At 39.3% G+C, this 22,803-nt stretch overlaps 1 protein-coding gene across 9 annotated transcripts in view; it reads right to left on the minus strand.

Annotated features, from left to right (window-relative positions):
• ABCC12 (ATP binding cassette subfamily C member 12) overlaps positions 1-22,141 on the minus strand; it is a 95,364-nt gene extending 73,223 nt beyond the window's left edge. For 8 of the 9 annotated variants that reach the window (XM_019819695.3, XM_045046059.1, XM_045046058.1 and 5 more), the window contains exons 1-2: positions 21,944-22,141; positions 2,918-3,086 (exon numbers count right to left, since the gene is read on the minus strand). In XM_019819695.3, the coding sequence (XP_019675254.2) occupies positions 2,918-3,036 (119 nt within the window). In that variant the 5' untranslated portion in view covers positions 3,037-3,086; positions 21,944-22,141. The other variant, XM_045046057.1, reaches the window with a different exon arrangement.
• Between the last annotated feature and the right edge of the window lie 662 nt (positions 22,142-22,803).

Raw genomic sequence — 22,803 nt, forward strand, 5'->3', positions numbered from 1 at the left:
TAACACCAGCCTTCTTCACGGAGCTGGAACAAATAATCCTAAAATTTGTATGGAACCAGAAAAGACTCTGAATAGCCAAAGCAATCTTGAAAAAGAAAACCAAAGCAGGAGGCATCACAATCCCGGACTTCAAGCTATACTACAAAGCTGTAATCATCAAGACAATATGGTACTGGCACTAGAACAGACATTCAGATCAATAGAACAGAATAGAGAACCCAGAAATGGACCCACAAACGTATGGCCAACTAATCTTTGACAAAGCAGGAAATATCCAATGGAATAAACACAATCTCTTCAGCAAGTGGTGCTGGGAAAACTGAACAGCGACATGCAGAAGAACAAACCTGGATCACTTTCTTACACCATACACAGAAAAATAAACTCAAATGGATGAAAGACCTCAATGTAAGACAGGAAGCCATCAAAATTCTCGAGGAGAAAGCAGGCTAAAACCTCTTTGATCTTGGCCGCAGCAACTTCTTACTCAACACATCTCCAGAGGCAAGGGAAACAAAAGCAAAAATGAACTATTGGGACCTCATCAAAATAAAAAGCTTCCACAGGGAAGGAAACAATCAGCAAAACTAAAAGGCAACTGACAGAATGGGAGAAGATATTTGCAAATGACATATCAGATAAAGGGTTAGTATCCAAAATCTATAAAGAACTTGCCAAACTCAACACCCAAAAAAAACAAATAATCCAGTGAAGAAATGGGCAAAAGACATGAATAGACACTTCTCCAAAGAAGACATCCAGATGGCCAACAGACACATGAAAAAATGCTCCACATCACTCATCATTAGGGAAATACAAATCAAAACCACAATGAGATACCACCTTACACCTATCAGAATGGCTAACATTAACAACTCAGGCAACAACAGATGTTGGCAAGGATGCAGAGAAAGAGGATCTCTTTTGCATTGCTGGTGGGAATGCAAGCTGGTGTAGCCATTCTGGAAAACAGTATGGAGGGTTCCTCAAAAAGTTAAAAATAGAACTACCCTATGACCCAGCAATTACACTACTAGGTATTTATCCAAGGGATACAGGTGTGCTGTTTCGAAGGGGCACATGCACCCCAATGTTTATAGCAGCACTATCAACAATAGCCAAAGTATGGAAAGAGCCCAAATGTCCATCAATGGATTAACGGGTAAAGAAGATGTGGTACATATATACAATGGAGCATTACTCAGCAATCAAAAAGAATGAAACCTTGCCATTTGCAACTACGTAAATGGAACTAGAGGGTATTATGCTAAGCGAAATTAGTCAGACAAGAGAAAGACTTCACTCATATGAGGACTTTAAGACACAGAACAGATGAACATAAGGGAAGGGAAGCAAAAATAATATAAAAACAGGGAGGGGGAAAAAACATAAGAGACTCTTAAATATGGAGAACAGAGGGTTGCTGGAGGGGATGTGGGAGGGGGGATGGGCTAAATGGGTAGGGGACATTAGGGAATCTACTCCTGAAATCATTGTTGCACTATATGCTAACTAATTTGGATGCAAATTAAAAAAATAAAATTAAAAAAAAAGTTAAAGTGCTCATCCAAACTCTTACAGTGGTACAGCATGAATTCAAACCCACTTCTTGCTAACTCCAAGGTCCTATCATTCTCTTAAGCAGCAGCCCACATTGCCTGTTCACAAAGCAATTATAAACTTAACCAGAACAGTGGGTAGTTAGCACTTTCCTGCCTGGGACTAATTATGGTAACCTATTCCCTCAGCTTTCAACATTTACCTCTTCTTTTAGATAGCTCTAGGTGATTCCTTGGTGCAGAGATTCTAGGAGAGAGCAGTGCCGTGTCACCTCACTATAGAGATGCCACTTGGCCTTCTACTGTTCAGAGGACAGGACACAGGGCCCTTTATAGGTAGAAGAGGCAGCATTTAAAATATTATGATTAATATAATAATAGCATATCATATCATATAATGTTATAGTTATGAGTGTGAGCTTAAAAGTCAGCCTGCATATGTTACTATCCTGCAGTTAACAATGGACCCAATTCTCTCTCCATCTGTATAACAGCCCCTTGTAATGTGAACTTGCAGCTGTTTCCACCAGTAAGTTTAGTCTATTTATCCACACCTTGAATCTGAGTTGACTTGTGACTTAATTTGGCCAATAGAATGCTATGAAAAAAATGGTATGCCAATTCTGAGCCTGAGTCCCAAGAAATGCTATACTTTTCAACTCATCCTTTTGGCAAGCTACTGTACTATTAAGTGATCAAGCCCAGGCTACCCTGCTGGGGGTTGATAACCCATGTGACCCACTTGCCCCAATTGCCCCATTGTCAGCCAACTGACCCTGTGAAGCACAGCCACCTTGCTGTTCAGGATATTTATAAGTAAATTTAATCAAAACAAGATGAATCACCCAGCCAAGCTCAGCCTAGGTTGCTGGCCCACCCATAAAAGTGTAAGCTAATTAAATGGCAATTGTTTTAGACTTTTAAGTGTTAGCAGTCAGAAAGTTTGTGTGTTACAAAGAAAAAGCTAACTGATGAACTTTCTGCAAATTACTTAACTTCTCTGTGCCTCACTTTTTCACCCATCAGATAAAATAACAATACCTCCATGGTGGTTGTGAAGAGTGAAAGAGGCCATGTTTATAAAGTACTTGAACAGGTCCCAGCACATTGAAAGCTCTCCTTAAACATTGGCTATTGTCTCCCTCTCACCAAAGGACAAAAGGAGTAAAGAAGTAGTGGATGGATGGATGGATGGATGCATGGATGGATGGATGCATGGATGCATGGATGCATGGATGCATGGATGGATAACAAAAGGGCAAGCATATAGAGCAGCAGCATGGGGGAACAGGACCAGTGCCTACTCTCTTGGGCCAGAAACTACCCTGGCCCTCCCTCCAAACCTTCTCCTGGCTTACCTTGCATAGGGTCTCACTGGGATCATGGTCTTTAGGCTGGGATCATATCTTTCTATAAAGGATCTTCGCTGGCCTCGCCGATCCAGATCCGAGATAAAGTAGGGGCCTTCACCCACCATCCTGATGGAAGCCTGGAGCCCTGAGATGTTGGCCTAGGGACGCTTTCACTCTGCAACAGAGATGAGGAAGGTCACTGAGAAATGAGAACACTCTGGAATGGGACTAGGCAGTCCCTATGCCACTCATACTCTACCAGAAAAGCTTCTTTGCTCTAAACCCTCAGACTTATTTTCACCAGTTAGATTTCTATATTTATGGGATAGATGAGGGTGGGGGGTATTAAGGTGTGGCCAGAAACCCTGCCACATCTCTCAACTCCATTCTGAGATTTCCTTATTAGCAAGGACATTCATTGCCTCTTCTTTCCCATTTTAGATTGAGTGGGAGCAGAAAGCCTATTGTGGATTGTCTGTTGGGAGCCAGTCTGTGGCCAACACTGAATCCCAGATCAGCAAAAAAGCTCCAGGAAGGTGGGTTTGCTGTCACACAAATTTTGTTTCACACAAACTAAAGTTTGTCACACACACCTCTTTTTCTTCCTGCTTCTCTCAGATACCTAAGAACTTATGTAACCACATTGCCCCATACCCAAGGGCTAGAGACTTTCAAAGAGATCACCCCTCAGGACCAGGCACATTTGGACAAGCCCACATTCCCCCCACTTCTGGAAGCACTGCCTCTAAAAAAACCCAACAATGTAGGTGGAGAGAACACCTTTTGGAGTGTCTGCCCAGGCCATAAACCAACCACCCCATTTACCAATCACCTAAACCTAATGGGTAGAGAACAATCCCTGAAGGTTTTCCTATTCCTAGTTTCAGTTCTTTCCTGAGACCCAGCTCTATTCTTTCCCTAGGGTTCCATAACTTCTCCCTCCCTATATGTTGGGGATGAATTCTCCCTTTTTACCCAAACTATCTTGAGTTGGTTTCTGTCACTTGCAACCAGAGGCCTCACTATTATATATACACGGGGGTCGTAGTCCCATGAATTTTCTCGGGAAGTTTTCATCGCTAGAAACATCAAATAAACCAATTCCCATCAAGGTTTTAATGGCTGATAAACCAATGACAAAGTTGGAAGTGTTCTCGGATTCAATATTTTACAAACTTTTCCTTGTATAAAAGAAGAAACAGAGGCCCAAAGAAGGGAAGGGACTTCCTCAAGAGTATATGGAGTAGTGACACTAGTATCATGGCTGAATAAGATATCCTTTGTTCGTGTCTCCCCTGCTCCTAACAACAATTTGGTGTCTATCTACAAGCAAAAGTGCCCTTCTGGGAGCTGTGGGATCCAGCACCATATGCTAAGAAACACAGGAGTCTTGCCCTGCCATGTATCAGATAATGGAAGTACAGACCTTGGTCTTGGCTGTGTGCCCTGAAGTGGCCCCTGACCTGGCTCCAAACCCTCTTGGCCATGGTCCAGGAGCCCCTGGAAGATATCACTTGAGACAATCACTATTGACAAGAGAACCTTTGGGGAAGTTCAGGTTCCCAGTGGAGAATCTCCAACATACTATCGGAGCAAATAGTTTGGATGAATTGGAGAGGGGAAGAGGAATAGTTTCACTTTATTCACATCACCCATCCCCAAGGCAGCACAGCTTAGGGCCAAAAGACATCTTTTCAGCCCATGATTTCTCTCGCAGGGTAAAGTGAAAGCTGGTTTCCAAAGCTGGCATCCAGCTGTGCAGAATGCTGACAAAGAAGCCCATTTCTCTCTCACCGCATTCAGAGGACTAAATTTTGATCTACATGATAAGGGCAAGAAAAGGCTAGGAGAGAGGCAAGTAGGACTCTTGGAGGGAATTAAAGGAACATGAATCCTATTAACTGCATTAGAGATTAAGAAGCCTGATATGAGTTGCTGGGGATACCTCACTCACACATGCCTCCAACTGGTTCACAGGCACCCTCAGCATTCTACATGCCTCACCTACACACACACCCATCCTGTGGCCAGGTCCCTGTGCATGCTGCCAATGGCAGCAGTGAAAGGAAGCTTTGACAGACAACTAGTGAGCATGCACAGAAAACCACACCAAATTTATGGGCTAGGGAGAGACCACAAACTTGCGCTTTTGGGAAAACAAAAGGGGAGGCTGTCAGCACCCAACCTGATGCTTTGCAAGATTGAAAGAAAGCATATAGGCTTAAGAGTTCTGCCATAAGAAAGAGCAAGAAGATGGATCAGGTGTACCCACAGAAGGTCTGAGAAAGCCCTAGATTCCCTAGCAAGAATCATGGAAGGTATTTATCTCCCAACGGCAGTAAGTAAAGATTGGAGGAGGTAATTGATATTTCAAATGTGAAAACAGCAATGCAAAACTTCAAGGAACATAAAAAATCACGGAAATATGACACCACCAAAGGACAACAATAATCTTTCAGTAACTGATCCCAAAGATATGTATATCTGCAATTAACCCAATAAAGAATTGACAACAGCTGTTTTAAGGAAATTCAATGAGTTATAAGAAAACACAGAAAAACAATTCAGATGAATCAGGAAAACAATACATGAACAAAATGGGAAGTTTAAAAAAAGAGAGGGAAATTATTTTTTTCATGTTTATTTTTGAAAGAGAGACAGACAGAGTGCAAGCTGGGGAGGGACAGAGAGAGAGGGAGACACAGAATCTGAAGCAGGCTCCAGGCTCTAAGCTGTCAGCACAGAGTCTGACATGGGACTCAAACTCACAAACCCTGAGATCATGACCTGAGCCAAAGTCAGATGCTTAACTGACTGAGTCACCAGGGCACCCCAAAAAGAGACAGAAATTATTAAAAGAACCAAACAGAAATTATGAAAGTGAATACAGTAAATAAAATGAAAAGTGTAATAGAGAGTATCAACAACAGAAAGAATCTATAAGTTAGAAGACAAGAACTTCGAAATTTTCCAGTCAGAGGAGAACAAAGAAAGAAGAATTTAAAGAGAGTGAAGAAAGCTTATGTGATCTATGGAATACCATCGAAAGAAATCATTTCAAATTGTTAGAGTTTCAGGAAAAAAAGAGGAAGAATGAGGCAGAAGACTTATTTAAAGAAATAATGGCTTAGAACTTCCCAAATCTAGGTAGAGATTTGAATAGCCAAGTTCATGAAGCTCATAGGTCACCAAAGAAACTCAAACTCAAAGAGATCATTTCTAACACACATTAGAATAAAATTTTCACAGATCAAACAGCAGCAAGAGAAAAGAAACTTCTAACTTACAAGGGAACCCCATGAAGGCTATTAGTGATTTCTCAGCAGAAACCTTACAGGCCAAGAGAGTGGGATGATGTATTCAAAGTTCCGGGGGAAAAAAAACAAAAACAAAAAACTACCAACTAAGAATATTCTAACCAGCAAACTATCATTCAGAAATGAAAGTGAGATAATGACTTTCCCAGGCAAACAAAAGCTGAGGGAGTTTATCACCACTAGACCTGCCTTAACAAGAAATACTGAAATAAATTCTTCAAGCTGAAATTAAAGGACACTAATTAGTAACATTAAAATATATAACACACTGACACTAATTAGTAACATGAAAATATGCAACAATGTAAGTATACAGTCAAATTCAGAATACTCTAATACTGTATTATGGTAGTGTGTTAACAATTCTAATATAAAGGTTAAAAGACAATAATTTTTAATAAGTAAACAATATAAAAAGACAAGTTGTAACACCAGAAGCATAAAAGGGGGAGAGTAAAAGCGTAGAGTTTTTGTATGCGATCAAAATTAAGTTGTTGTTAACATAAAATAGACCATCATATCTATAAATTTCTTTATGTAAGCCTTAAGGTAACCACAAAACCTACAGCAGATTCAATAAAGAGAAGGGAATCAAAGCATATCACTATGAAAATCGTCAATTCACAATGGAAAGCAGCAAAAGAAGAAGAAAGGAATGGGGGACCTACAAAACAGCCAGAAACAATAAGATGGCATTAATAAATCCTTACCTATCAATAAACATGTGAAATGCAAAGATATTAAATCCTTCAATAAAAAGGCATAGAGTGGCTGGCTGAATGAAAAAAATAAGACCCAACTACATGCTACCTACAACAGACTCACTTCAGCTTTAAAGATACACATAGGCTCAAAGTGAAGGGATGGAAACATGCAAGTGGAAACCAAAAGACAGCAGGGGTAGCTATACTTATATCAAACAAAATGGATTCTAAGAAAAAAAAACCATAACAAGAGACAAAATCACTACACAATGATAAAAGGATCAAGTAATCAAGAATATATAACAATCATAGATGACAGATAGATAAATAGATAGATAAATTATAGACATCTTTTAATGGTGGAGCACCTAAATATACTAAACAAACACTAATAATAAAATATTAGTAGATGACTTTAATACTCCATTTTCAACATTAGCTATATCATCCAGGCATAAAATCAATAAGAAAACACTAGAGTTGAGCTACACTTTAGACCAAGTGGGCCTAACAAACATATACAGAAAATTCTATCCAGAAACAGTAGAACATGTGTTCTTCTTCTCAAGAACACATGCAACATTCTCCAGGATAGATCATGATAGGTTACAAAACAAAGCTTAGCAAATTTAAGAATATTGAAATCATACCAAGTATTTTTTCTGACCACAATGGTATGAAACTAGAAATCAATAACAAAAAAAGATGGGAAGTTCACAAATATGTGTATATTACACAACATATTTCTGACCAGACAATGAGTCAAAGAAGAAATCAAAAGGAAAATTTTAAAAATATCTTGAAATAAATAAAAGTGGAAACATGACATACCAAATTTGTGGGATGCAGTAAAAGTAGTCCCCAAATGGAAGTTTATAATGATAAATGCCTACATTAAGAAAAATAAAAGGTTTCAAGTAAATAACATAAATTTACACTTCAATGAACCAAAAAATGAAGAACAAACCAAGCCCAAAGTTAGCAGAGGAAAATAAAACAAAGAACAGAAATAAATGAACTAGAGACTAGAAAAATAGTAGAAAAGATCAATGAAACTACAACTGTTTTTTTTTGAAAAAATAAACAACTGACAAATCTTTAGCTAGACTAAGAGAAAAAAGAGAAGACTCATAAAATTAGAAAGAGTAGACATTCCAACTGATACCACAGAGATATAAATGATCATAAGAGGCTACTAGAACAAATGTACATCAACAAATTGGATAACCTAGAAGAAATTGATAAATTCCTAGAAACACACAACTCACCAAGACTTAATAATGAAGAAATAGAAAATCTGAACAGACCAATACAATAAGAAGATTCAACTAGTAATCAAAACTATCCCCAAAAAAGAAAATCCCAGACCAAATTGTTTCCCCAGCGAATTCTACAAAACATTTACACAAGAATTAATGCCAAAGCTTCTCAAACTCTTCCAAAAAATTGAAGAGGAGGAAATATCCCCAAACTCATTTTATGAGACAAGCATAATCCTGATAGCAAAGCCAGATCAAGACATAACAAGAAAACTACAGGCCAATACCCTAATGAATATAGATGCAAGTATTCTCAACAAAATATTAGCAAACTGAATCCAACAACACATTAAGAAATCATATACCATGATCAAGTAGAATTTATCCCTGGGATGCAAGGATGCTTCAACATATGCAAATCAACAAATATGATACACTTCATTCCCAGAATAAAAGATACAAATCATATGATCATCTCAATAAATACAGAGAAATAATACATCCAATACATTAAGATACATCTTAAGAGATACAGAAAAATCAGTTGATAAAATACAACATGTGTTTATGGTTAAAAAACACTCTCAACCAATTGGGTATAGAAAGAATATGCTGTCACATAATAAAGGGCATATATGACAAGCCTACACCTAACATTATACTCAATGATGAAAGTTTGAAAAGTTTTCATCTAGAATCAGGACCAAAACAAAGATGCTCACTCTTACCACTTTTATTCAACATAGTACTAGAAGTCATAGCCGTAGCAATTAGGTAAGAAAAGGAAATAAAGGATATACAAATTGGAAAGAAAGGTGTAAAACTGTCTTTGCTTGCAGGTGATATTATCTTATATATAGAAAATCCTAAAGACTACATGAAAAACTTGGAACTAAACAAATTCAGTAAAGTTTCAGGATACAAAATCAATATATAGAAATCAGTTGTGTTTCTATACACTAAAATAAAATATCTGAAAAGAAATAAAGAAAACAATCTCATTCACAACAGCTTCAAAAAAAAATAAAATACTCATGGCTGAACTTGATAAAGGAAGTGAAAGATCTGTACACTGAAAACTACAACAATTTGAGGAAAGAAATTGAAGAGAAAAACAAATGGAAAGATACCCTGTGTTCATGGATCAGAAAAATTAATATCATTAAAATGTCCATACTACTTAAAGCTATCTATAGATTTGGCACAATTCCCATCAAAATTCTAATGATATTTTTTTACAGAAATAGAAAAAACAATTCTAAAATTTGTATGAAATCACAAAAGACCTTGAATAGTCAAAGCAATCCTAAGAAAGAAGAACAGAGCTGGTGGCATGACAGTTCCTGATTTCAAACTATACTACAAAGCTACAGTAATCAATGGTGCTGGCATAAAAATAGACACATAAACCAATAGAACAAAATTGAGAGGTTACAAATAAACCCTTGAAAATACAGTCAACCAATATTTGACAATGGATCCAAGAATACTCAATGGGAAAAGGATATTCTCTTTAATAAATGGTGTTGGGAAAACTGGATAATCACATGCAGAAGAATAAAATTCTGTCTTAATGCCACTCACAAAAATTAACCTGAAGTGGATTAAAGACTTTAACATAAGAACTAAAAACATAAAGTCCCTATAAGTAAACAGGGGGATAATTTCCTTGTCTTGGCAATTATCTTTTGGATGTGACACCAGAAGCACAAGCAAAATAAAAAAGCAAAAATAAGTGGAACTACATAAAACTAAAAATATTCTATACAGCAAAAGAAACAATCAACAAAATGAAAAGACAACCTACAGAATGGGAAAAAATATTTGCAAATCATATCTGATAAAGGGTTAACTTCAGTCCCTTTTATTTAAGTTTTTTTTTTTCAGTAATCTCTACATCCAATGTGAGGCTTCAACTCACAACCTGAAGATCAAGACTCTCATTCTCTTCTGACTGAGCCAGCCAGGTACCCCTTGATGAAGAGTTAATATACAAAATATATAAGGAAGTCATACAACTCAAAATCAAAACAGCCAAAACAGAAAAATCCGATTAAAAATGAGCAAAGGAACTGAATAGAAACTTCTGCAAAGAAGATATACAAATGGCCTAAAAGTACATGAAAAGGTGCTCAATATCACTAATCATTAGGGAAATGCAGGTCAAAACCACAAAAAGATATTACTTCATACCTGTTAGAATGGCTATCATCAAAAAGACAATTAGGTGGCTCAGTCGGTTAAGCGGCTGCCTTCGGCTCAGGTCATGATCTCACGGTCCGTGAGTTCGAGCCCCGCATCGGGCTCTGTGCTGATAGCCTGGAGCCTGCTTCTGTCTCTGTGTCTCCCTCTCTCTCTGCCCCTCTCCCATTCACACTCTGTCTCTCTCTGCTTTTCAAAAATGAATAAATGTTAAAAAAAATTTTTTTTAACAAAAAGAAAAGGATTTTAACACTCCACTTACAGAAATGGATAGATCATCTAGACACATGGTCAATAAAGAAACAAGGGCCCTGAATGATACATTGGATCAGATGGACTTGACAGATATATTTAGAACTCTGCATCCCAAAGCAACAGAATATACTTTCTTCTCGAGGGCACATGGAACATTCTCCAAGATAGATCACATACTGGGTCACAAAACAGCCCTTCATAAGTATACAAGAATTGAAATCATACCATGCATACTTTCAGACCACAATGCTATGAAGCTTGAAATCAACCACAGGAAAAAGTCTGGAAAACCTTCAAAAGCATGGAGGTTAAAGAACACCCTACAAAAGAACGATTGGGTCAACCAGGCAATTAGAAAAGAAATTTAAAAATATATGGAAGCAAACGAAAATGAAAATACAACAATCCAAACGCTTTGGGATGCAGCGAAGGCAGTTCTGAGAGGAAAATACATTGCAACCCAGGCCTATCTCAAGAAACAAGAAAAATCCCCAATACAAAATCTAACAGCACACCTAAAGGAAATAGAAGCAGAACAGCAAAGACAGCCTAAACCCAGCAGAAGAAGAGAAATAATAAAGATCAGAGAAGAAATAAACAATATAGAATCTAAAAAAACTGTAGAGCAGATCAACGAAACCAAGAGTTGTTTTTTTGAAAAAATAGAAAAAAAAATAAACAAAATAAACAAAAAAATAAACCTCTAGCCAGGCTTCTCAAAAAGAAAAGAGAGATGACTCAAATAGATAAAATCATGAATGAATATGGAATTATTACAACCAATCCCTCAGAGATACAAGCAATTATCAAGGAATACTATGAAAAATTATATGCCAACAAACTGGACAACCTGGAAGAAATGGACAAATTCCTAAACACCCACACTCTTCCAAAACTCAATCAGGAGGAATTAGAAAGCTTGAACAGACCCATAACCAGCGAAGAAATTGAATCAGTCATCAAAAATCTCCCAAAAAATAAGAGTCCAGGACCAGATGGCTTCCCAGGGGAGTTCTACCAGACGTTTAAAGCAGAGATAATACCTATCCTTCTCAAGCTATTCCAAAAAATAGAAAGGGAAGGAAAACTTCCAGACTCATTCTATGAAGCCAGTATTACTTTGATTCCTAAACCAGACAGAGACCCAGTAAAAAAAGAGAACTACAGGCCAATATCCCTGATGAATATGGATGCAAAAATTCTCAATAAGATACTAGCAAATCGAATTCAACAGCATATAAAAAGAATTATTCACCATGATCAAGTGGGATTCATTCCTGGGATGCAGGGCTGGTTCAACATTCGCAAATCAATGTGATACATCACATTAATAAAAGAAAAGATAAGAACCATATGATCCTGTCAATCGATGCAGAAAAGGCCTTTGACAAAATCCAGCACCCTTTCTTAATAAAAACCCTTGAGAAAGTCGGGATAGAAGGAACATACTTAAAGATCATAAAAGCCATTTATGAAAAGCCCACAGCTAACATCATCCTCAACGGGGAAAAACTGAGAGCTTTTTCCCTGAGATCAGGAACACGACAGGGATGTCCACTCCCACCGCTGTTGTTTAACATAGTGTTGGAAGTTCTAGCATCAGCAATCAGACAACAAAAGGAAATCAAAGGCATCAAAATTGGCAATGCTGGAAGTCAAGCTTTCACTTTTTGCAGATGACATGATATTATACATGGAAAATCCAATAGACTCCACCAGAAGTCTGCTAGAACTGATACATGTATTTAGCAAAGTTGCAGGATACAAAATCAATGTACAGAAATCATTTGCATTCTTATACACTAATAATGAAACAACAGAAAGACAAATAAAGAAACTGATGCCATTCACAATTGCACCAAGAAGCATAAAATACCTAGGAATAAACCTAACCAAAGATGTAAAGGATCTGTATGCTGAAAAGTATAGAAAGCTTATGAAGGAAATTGAAGAAGATATAAAGAAATGGAAAAACATTCCATGCTCATGGATTGGAAGAATAAATATTGTCAAAATGTCAATACTACACAAAGCTATCTACACATTCAATGCAATCCCAATCAAAATTGCACCAGCATTCTTCTCGAAACTAGAACAAGCAATCCTAAAATTCATATGGAACCACAAAAGGCCCCAAATAGCCAAAGGAATTTTGAAGAAGAAGACCAAAGCGGGAGGCATCACAATCCCAGACTTTAGCCTCTACTACAAAGCTGTCATCATCAAGACAGCATGGTATTGGCACAAAAACAGACACATAGATCAATAGAATAGAATAGAAACCACAGAACTAGACCCACAAACGTATGGCCAACTAATCTTTGACAAAGCAGGAAAGAATATCCAATGGAAAAAAGACAGTCTCTTTAACAAAGGGTGCTGGGAGAACTGGACAGCAACATGCAGAAGGTTGAAACTAGACCACTTTCTCACACCATTCACAAAAATAAACTCGAAATGGATAAAGGACTTGAATGTGAGACAGGAAACCATCAAAACCCTAGAGGAGAAAGCAGGAAAAGACCTCTCTCACCTCAGCCGCAGCAATATCTTACTTGACACATCCCCAAAGGCAAGGGAATTAAAAGCAAAAATGAACTACTGGGACCTCATGAAGATAAAAAGCTTCCGCACAGCAAAGGAAACCACCAACAAAACTAAACGGCAACCAACGGAATGGGAAAAGATATTTGCAAATGACATATCGGACAAAGGGCTAGTATCCAAAATCTATAAAGAGCTCACCAAACTCCACACCCGAAAAACAAATAACCCAGTGAAGAAGTGGGCAGAAAACATGAATAGACACTTCTCTAAAGAAGACATCCGGATGGCCAACAGGCACATGAAAAGATGCTCAGCGTCGCTCCTCATCAGGGAAATACAAATCAAAACCACACTCAGATATCACCTCATGCCAGTCAGAGTGGCCAAAATGAACAAATCAGGAGACTATAGAGCTGAAGAGGATGTGGAGAAACAGGAACCCTTTTGCACTGTTGGTGGGAATGCAAATTGGTGCAGCCGCTCTGGAAAATAGTGTGGAGGTTCCTCAAAAAATTAAAAATAGACCTACCCTATGACCCAGCAATAGCACTGCTAGGAATTTACCCAAGGGATATAGGAGTACTGATGCATAGGGGCACTTGTACCCCAATGTTATAGCAGCACTCTCAACAATAGCCAAATTATGGAAAGAGCCTAAATGTCCATCAACTGATGAATGGATAAAGAAAATTGTGGTTTATATACACAATGGAGTACTACATGGCAATGAGAAAGAACGAAATATGGCCCTTTGTACCAACGTGGATGGAACTGGAGAGTGTGATGCTAAGTGAAATAAGCTATACAGAGAAAGACAGATACCATTGGTTTCACTCTTATGTGGATCCTGAGAAACTTAACAGAAACCCATGGAGGAGGGGAAGGAAAAAAAAAAGAGGTTAGAGTGGAAGAGAGCCAAAGCATAAAAGACTCTTAAAAACTGAGAACAAACTGAGGGTTGATGGGGGGTGAGAGGGAGGGGAGGGTGGGTGATGGGTATTGAGGAGGGCACCTTTTGGGATGAGCACTGGGTGTTGTATGGAAACCAATTTGACAATAAACTTCATATATTGAAAAAAATAAAAATAAAATTAAAATTAAAATAAAAAACAAAAAGATGAGAGATAACAAGTGTTGGCAAAAACAGAGAAAAGAAAATTCTTCCACACTGTTGGTGAGAATGTAAATTGGTATAGCCACTGTGGAATACAGTATGGAGGCTCCTCAAAAAAAAATGTACAATAAAATTGACATATGATTCAGCAATCCCACTTCTGAGTAGATATCCAAAGGAAGTGAAATCAAGATCCTGAAAAGATATCTGTACCTTCACATCCATTGCAACATCATTCACGATAGTCAAGATATGGAAACAACCCAAGTGTCCATTTATGGATGAATGATTAAGAAGATGTAGTGTACATATACAATGGAACATTATTCAGCCTTGAGAAAGAAGGACATCTTGCCAACCGGGACAACAAAGATGGACCTGGAAGGAATTACACTAAGTGAAGGAAGTCAGACAGAGAAAGAAAAATACTGTATGATATCCACTTATATGAAGAATCTAGAAAAGATGAACTCATAGTAATAGAGAGTAGAATGGTGGTTGCTAGGGGTTGGGTGGTAGAGGAAATAGAGACATGTCATTCAAAGGGTAAAAATTTCTAGTTATGAGTAAATTCTGGGGATATAATGTACAGCATGGTGATTATAGTTAACAATACTGTATTATATACTTGAAAATTGCTAAGAGAGTACATTTTAAACATTTTCACTTCAAAAGAGAAATGGTAAGTATGTGATGTGATGGAGGTGTTAACTAATGTTACTGTGGTGGTCATTTCACAATAAAGTCTATCAAAACCATGTGTTGTACACATCCCCATGTATAATACAGCAAGTTGTATTATATGTCAGTTATATCTCAACAAAGCCATGGAGAAAGTAAGGTTAAAATGAGTGGCACTGTCTCATCTGGGGCACTCTGGATACAGAGAAACTAACACGCCCTTTTTTTCCCAATAAGCCTAGAAAACCCTTGCTTATATTACAAAAATCCCTCCTCTGAAATAATATATTCTTTCTTACAATAGAATTTGAAAATTAAAGTGCCTTCACCTCAAAAAGATAATCCTCCAAAGTGGAAACAGGAATTATAAACAACCGGAGGGGGTAGATGTCTTGTAGTCAGTAATTCTGCTCAAAATCTCTTCTATCATTCAATTAATGAATATTGATGACATGAAAACAATGTATCCAACTCTAAATTCCTAATTCAAATAGGAACTCCCTGAATGTTTGTCAATCTGCACTGTATTCCACAGTCCACCTTTCATTTGCACCACCTAACACTACACTCCAGGATGTTGCATGTCTTACTGCTGCCTGAACAAATTGCCAATTACTTTTGCCTCTGGGTCTTTGCATACACCACTGCCACAACCTGGAACAATCTAATATCCCTTCCTTCACTTGACCAATTCCTGCTCAGCCTTCAAGGCTCAATTCAGATATTTTCTCCTCTGGGAAAACTCCCCTACTTACTTATCTATTTCCCCAAATAGACTGGGATTCACATTTGTCTTGTTTACAGCTGCATTTCTAACACTTAGTCCCTGGTATATAGTAGATGTTTAACACAAATTTATTGAATGAAAAATGAAATGAATAAATGCATGAATAATGATAAGAATGAAAGAAGCCTGAGGTACAACTCCTCTCCCCAGAAAGGGAGAAATGAGCACACAATAACACACATAAAATGTAAACCACAGCATAGTGTCAGCCATAGGGAAAAACATACACACATGAAAAGAAAACCAAGACTTAAAGCTAAGAATTCAATCAAAGAAATAAAATGGAGCATTGAATAGTAGATTAACCCAAAAAGATAGGCAAAGAGAAACGGAAGAATATAAAACAGAGGGATAAGTGGAAGATAAATAGCAAGCTGATAGACTTAAATCCAACCACATCAATATTTACATTAAATATAAATGGAGTAAACACTTCAGTTAAAAACTAGAGATTGTCAAACTGGAGGTAAAAGCAAGACCCAATGATATGCTCCCTACGAGAGATGGTTTTTAAGTATAAAGACATAAATAAGCAATTCGCAAATGAGCCAAATAAACAGGCACAGAAATGCTCAATCTCTGAGTATCAGGGAGGTATGTATTGAAGCCACAATCACAATAAAAGCTACTTCTCATTCTTCAGATAAGTAATATTTAAAAGTCTGAAATGTTTAACTCTTGGCATATATATGGATCACAGTAGCTCTTAAACCCTGCTGACAGGAGTAAAAATTGTACAATTAATTTGCAGAGCAATTTGGCATTATCTGATCAAGTTTAAGATTATTTTACTAACACAGCCAGCAATTCTCCTCCTTAGGTATATAAATAGTCAGAACCAATTCTGTCTATTCAAGGAATCCCATTACAGAGTAGCCACAAACTTTGTATGCTTCTTTTTATTGTACTTACAAATTCTCCTACCTCTGCTAGCCTCTTTTCAGTCATATTCACTAATGTCAACATTGAATTTCAATCTCGAAAAACACAAGCAAACAATCCACAGAAGACAGAACCTCATGCAAAAATATCTCAGTGGCCCCTCTATAGAAATATTTGTAGCATCTCTGTAATATTTTGAATATTCATCAATAGGAAAATGGGTGTGTTGTTTAATATGAATACTGTATATTACTATTAAAAAATAAAAATGAATGTCAATCCACACATCAATCCATGTGAATATTCCATGTGATAAATTGAAAGGGGAAAAAGCATTGCAAGAAAATACATACACTATGATAACCATTTGTGAAAAGTTCACATACTTGCAAAACAATATATTCATTTACTGATAATTATATTTGTAGGAAAATTCCACTCTTCCAAGTAACTCTGATTGCTTTTATTGGAGAATAGTATTAGAAACTAAGATACAGGTACTAGGTGTATTCTTTGCTACTGGGATGTTGACATGATGGGATGAGGAGGGCACTTTACATCTGTTGTCTTCCTCCCCAAAACCCATAATTCCAGTCTAATCATAGGAAAAATATTAGACAAATCCTAACTGAGGGACATTTTACAAAATACCTGACCAGTACTACTTAAAACGGTCAAGCTCATCAAAAAACAAGGAAAACCTGAGACAATGTCATAGCCAAGAGCCTAAGAAAATGTGATAACTAGGATCATGGGGGGGAAAAAAGGAACGTTAGGCAAAAACTAAGGAAAGCTAAATTAAGTATGGATATTAGTCAATAATGGTATGTCAATATTTGTTCATTAATCTTAACACATATGTAAGGTATTAACTTTAATGTAAGATGCAAAAACAGGGGAATGCTCCATATTATTTTCACAACTTTTCTGTAACCTAAAGTTGTCCTTGAAAAATAGTTTACTTTTTTAAAATTAGTGAGAAAATATACACCAATTTCAAGATGATGGCTACATCTGGTGGCAATGAGATCTGGAAGTTATACAGGGATTGCCCCATGACTTTGTAATATTTAATTGTATATTTAAGAATGTAAACCCTGGAGGGTCACCTGGGTGACTCAGTTGATTAAGAGGCCCAACTCTTGATTTTGGTCATGATCTCACATGATCTCACAGTCATGAGACTGATCACCACATCAAGCTCTACACTCAGCTTGGGATTCTCTCTCTCCCTCTCCCCCAGCCCCTCCCCCATGCTCTTTCTGTCTCTCAAAATAAATAAATAAACATTATTTAAAAAAGAATGTAAATCCTGGAATCAGGCTGTCTGTGTTCAGTGTCACTGAGTAATGCAGACCACCTGTGCTACCCAAGTTCTGAGGAAGGAGAGATCAGTACAGTGTGGGAGGAGGCTGAAGTTAGGGAGAACCTCTTATAGAAAGTGACACTGGAGCTTGGTGGCTAGACAAGAGAGGAGAGGCAAGGAAGAGAGTTTGAGAGAAAGCCTAGGTAAGGCATCCAGCTGATATGGGGTGTGTGGCACCTGCACAGTAGGGCTCTTAAGGGCACCATTGGGCAAGGGCTCTGGCAAGAGTCAAGAGAGACAACGGTGGGAACAGCAGTGAAGTGCTCTAGATCTCTTCCTAGACATCAGTCTCCTGGCCCCTGCATAGACCCAACCCAGGGCAAAGTCCCCCCTCCCACCCTAAGGGCCTTCCCTTTGTCAGTGTACTGGAAAGTCTTTCACAGCTTCCTCTACCCAAAGCATCATGCCCCGCCCCCACCCCTCAGCTTTTCCAGATTTGCTTCAGGAAGACAATGGAGGGGGATGCTCAGGGATGACCAAACTGAGAAAAGTAAAGAAAACTGGCCTCTCATCCTTGGATAGGCCCTTGGCTCCTTGAATAAATGTAATCCAGCTCTGGCCAGAGAGACAGGAGGAGGGAAATCTGGTCATGGGCATTATCTTGCATGCAGAGTCTTTCTAGGGCCTTCCTATCCTTCCTGTTGCTGTCACAATATGGGCATGAACAGCTAAGCTGGGTCACTGACCAGTTGTATGTGGCTTCCTACTGCCTCTGGGCCACTTCCCCTGCCTGCAGTCCCCTGAGGGCTGCACAGAGCAAAGCAGAGGTAGAAAGCAGTCTGAGCAAAGCAGAGATAGAAAGCAGAGTAGCTGATAGAGAAGAAAGAGCCCACTACAAGTTCTGAAACCCAATTGAAATTATTTGGGGGAGAGAGAATCATAGAATCCAAGAATTAAAAGAATCCAAGAAGACATTAGCTGTAGAAAACTGTGTCTTGAGTGAGAATTTCCTTCCGGCCAACCAGACCATGACTCAGCAAGCTTTGGCAACAGACCCTAGTCACTTCTCAAGAAGGCCCTCGTGTGTAGTTCAGCAAACAGATAGCCTGAATCTAGTCATGAGGAAATTATCAGACAAACCCAAAGGAACATTCTACAAAACCCCTGGCCTGCACTCTTTAAAACTGTTCATATTATCAAAGACAAAGACAGGCGAGGAAACATTCCAGACTAATGGCAACTGAAGAGACGTGACAGCTAAAAGCAATACACAACCCTGCCTTGGATCCTGAACCAAAAAGAAAAAATTAAGGACACTATTTTGGGACAATTTGGGAAAGTAGAATGTGGACTGTAGGGTACATAGCAGTATTATATCAAAGTAAAATTTTCTGATGTTGATAATTGTACAATTTGACAATTAATAATTGTGATAATTATGGTTATGCAAGAGAACGTCCTTATTCTTAGGAAGTATATACTAAAGCACTTAGAGATAATGGAGCAAAATGTCTGTAATTTACTCTCAAATGTGTCAGAAAAATAATAATTATGCACAGAGAATGTTAAAGCAAATGTGGCAAAATGTTAATTTGCAATTCGGAGTGAAGGGTAGTTAGAATTTCTTAGCGTTATTATTGTTATTTTTATGTAGTTTAAAATCATTTCAAAACAAAAAGTTAAACCTTTTCTAAAGAAATAGCCCTAAAGGGAATGAACTGTTTTCTTTCTGTGGAACTGAAAGTGATTTTCCTGCCAACAGTCGCTCTGCACTCAGGTGCCGCACAGGCTACATTTATGTCTCTTTATGCGCCCTCAGATGCGTGAGGACAATCACTGTTTCTCTCTGCTCACCCCCAGTAACCCATCTGCAATTTCTCTCTTGTCCAAACTAAATGGCCCCAGTCCCTATGATCAGGATCCTCTCCCTAAGAGTGTGGGCTTCACCATCCATGAATAATGCTTACTATGACCTTTATAATTTTTCTCACTTTCCTAAAGGCAAAAAATCCTGACAGCAAGCTGTCATCAGCTTGTCTTAAGGGTTCCGGACTCCAAGATGCCAAACACAGGAGACCAGGCCTCCCTGGCCTTGTTCAAGTAATCAGAGTGCGTAGGAAACTGGTGCTGGGAGGTAATTTCCTTGAGCACTCCACAGGGAATGTGGAGTTATGATTACCTAAGACGGCTTGGAAGCATTGCAGCAAGAATGGCACCTTGCTAAATTTGGCAGCCCCAGAGGGAAAATGAGACTTTTTAAATCAGGAAGTCTGCTTTGGCTAACGTCTCTATCCCCGTCTGTCATGCTATCCTCTGCCAGGAGCGAGGAGCTGCCTGGAGTGGCAAATCTGCTTGCTGGCAGCCAGAGGGTGGGGGTGGGCCCTGATAGGAGCTGACAGGAGCAGAGACCCGGCCGAGCCAGGGCCCCTGCAGCCACCATGACTCTGTTCCTGGCAGCTTTTCTCCACTCAGAGCATCTGAGGGTTGGCAGGGGATGGGAAAAGGTCCCTGGTGCATCCCTCTGCTTTCTGGCAAGACATCCCCAACCTGACCTCAATGGGCCTGACAAGGCAGAAGCAGGAAGGTCTCCATTTAGAGCAGGGGACACAAACTGGTGGGTTATGGACCACATACAACTTCAGGTCTGCTTTATTTGGTCTGCACAGTTTAATTTTTCTGAATTTGAATTAGCAGGTAACATATTAAAAAAAAAAAAAAAAGGCCCTGGCTTGTGACAAAATATCAGAGAGCTCTGTATGCTTGTGTGGCCACAATCACCTCACACTGAGCAGCAGCAACCATTTTCTGGCAGGGCAGACATGCTCTAGTTTGCTGCAATCCCTACCTCTCCTTATTGCCTCCCTGACTCCAGGGATCTGGGGAACTTTGCCTTTATCCTCACATTGGCACTGCAATTTCCTTATAGTGGATTCATTTTTCCTTATCCTTGCTCTCCAAAGGGGGAGAGCGAAAGATAGCTACAGGGCATTTCAAGTAGCAATATTTTCCACACCTACTCACTTTGCTCAATTAAATTCCATTTCTGCCTCTCTAACCCAGAAAATTAACAAGTATTTATTCTTGTTTGAGAACTGGATTCTGTTTTCCTTGGTGCCCATAATGGAAGTCTTTCCTTAGGACTCCCTGCATCAATCAAATGCAGATACCCTGTTAATCATAAAATCCTTCCGAGATAAGAGATTTTGCCCCCTGTGGCTTTCTTGATAAATCCATTCTTAATTCCAAGCCACCAAAATTACCAAGATCCAATGGTCCCATGCCCTCTCCCCAGCTCCCATAGCCCCTTCCTCCAGGCCCTGACCAGCCTCCAGCTCAGTCCAGTTGTCCCAGCACTCAAGTGAGTAGCCAGACCCCCAAGAAGGGACTGTTATTGGGAGAGGGAGGAAGGAAATTGAGAGGGAGCGGAAGAAAGCACACAAGGGTGAGAGGATGCAAAGCCTGGGGTGCAGAAATGAGGGCAGAGGCTTTGCCCAAGGCTTCTCATTTCCAGAAAGCCCCACACAGTGGCCTGTGATGATGTTTCCAAGTGAGGTCTCCCATTCAATCACAGAGATATTCTGACAACATGGAAGGACAATGATAACTGCCATTTTGGATCTGTTTGAACCACACAGGAATGCACCATGAATTTAAGTTTCTTTAAAACAATAAGTCCTGTAATAAAATTGTGAATACTACAGTGTGTATAGGGGTGTCTTAAAAGACTTCATTTATTCAGTGTAGGCTCTTGTGTATCACAGATTTGGATACCCTGGCTTGGCATTTCTTTTTCTTTTACATACCAGGGGGGTCCAAAAATGGAAGAGCCCTAAGCCTCCCCTCTGCTCTGGGATGCCCTCGGTCCCTGCTTATTCTTGCGTGGGCAGCCACAGTTTGATGTGGTGTCACTCACCACAGCCAGTCCTGGGGATGGAGACAAGGGCACCCAGGGCTGATTGCTAGAGAGAGAAGTTTTACCTGGGCAGGAAACACTAGCGTCCTGAGGAGGAATGGGTGAGGAGGAAGGGTCCAAAGTCATGAGGCTCAGCAGGTACTGCCTGCTGCCTGTTGTCTGAGTCTTCTTCTTTCCACAGACTTCAGATTTGGCTTCCCTGTCCCACCTGTCTGGAGCCCTCCTCTCCAACTGCCCCATTCAACTGTCGCTCCCACCATGCCTATGGAGGGAACTCTGAGGGGCCAACATTCCCTCTGTCATGTTAAAGGGCACTGCCCCCTCCCCAGATGGACTTATAGCCCCATCCTACTCTTTCACTGACGGCCAAGTTCATGCAGTGTGCTTGCAAGGCCACCCTTCCAAGCCTGTCATATCACAGCTTTGTATCAATAAAAGAAAAAATGCCCCCCACTAGCCCCATTCTACAAGTGAGGAGAATAAGGAATAGAGACCTTCCATGACTGGCCTGGAGCAAGGATGAGACCAGAGGCCAAGTCTCCTGACTCCCAGTCAGGACCTCTCTCCCAAAAAGCATGCATTTCCCTCTCTGAGATCCTGCAAAGATGAAGCAACTCTGAGGTCAAGAGATGGGGGGGTGCGGGGGGCGTGGATCTGACCTTCAAAACAGAGAAAATCTCATTCATGTATTCTCCATTCAGTTAACCAAACATAAAAAGGTGTTTTGACCTCTTTTTTTTTTTCTTGAATTACAAGAAAAGTAAGTCAGAAACTGGCACTGACTGCTGATTCTTACATATGAAATTTCCTGTTTATCTCACTCGCGGCTTTGCAAACTCTGGGGTGCAGGTCTTTTCCAGCATCTTGAGATCCTTCAAGTGCCTGGCCATGGGGCCTTGCTCAGAGCTGGCTGAAGGATTCCATG

Source organism: Felis catus, chromosome E2 (assembly GCF_018350175.1).
Source record: "Felis catus isolate Fca126 chromosome E2, F.catus_Fca126_mat1.0, whole genome shotgun sequence".
Classification (NCBI taxonomy): Eukaryota; Metazoa; Chordata; class Mammalia; order Carnivora; family Felidae; genus Felis; species Felis catus.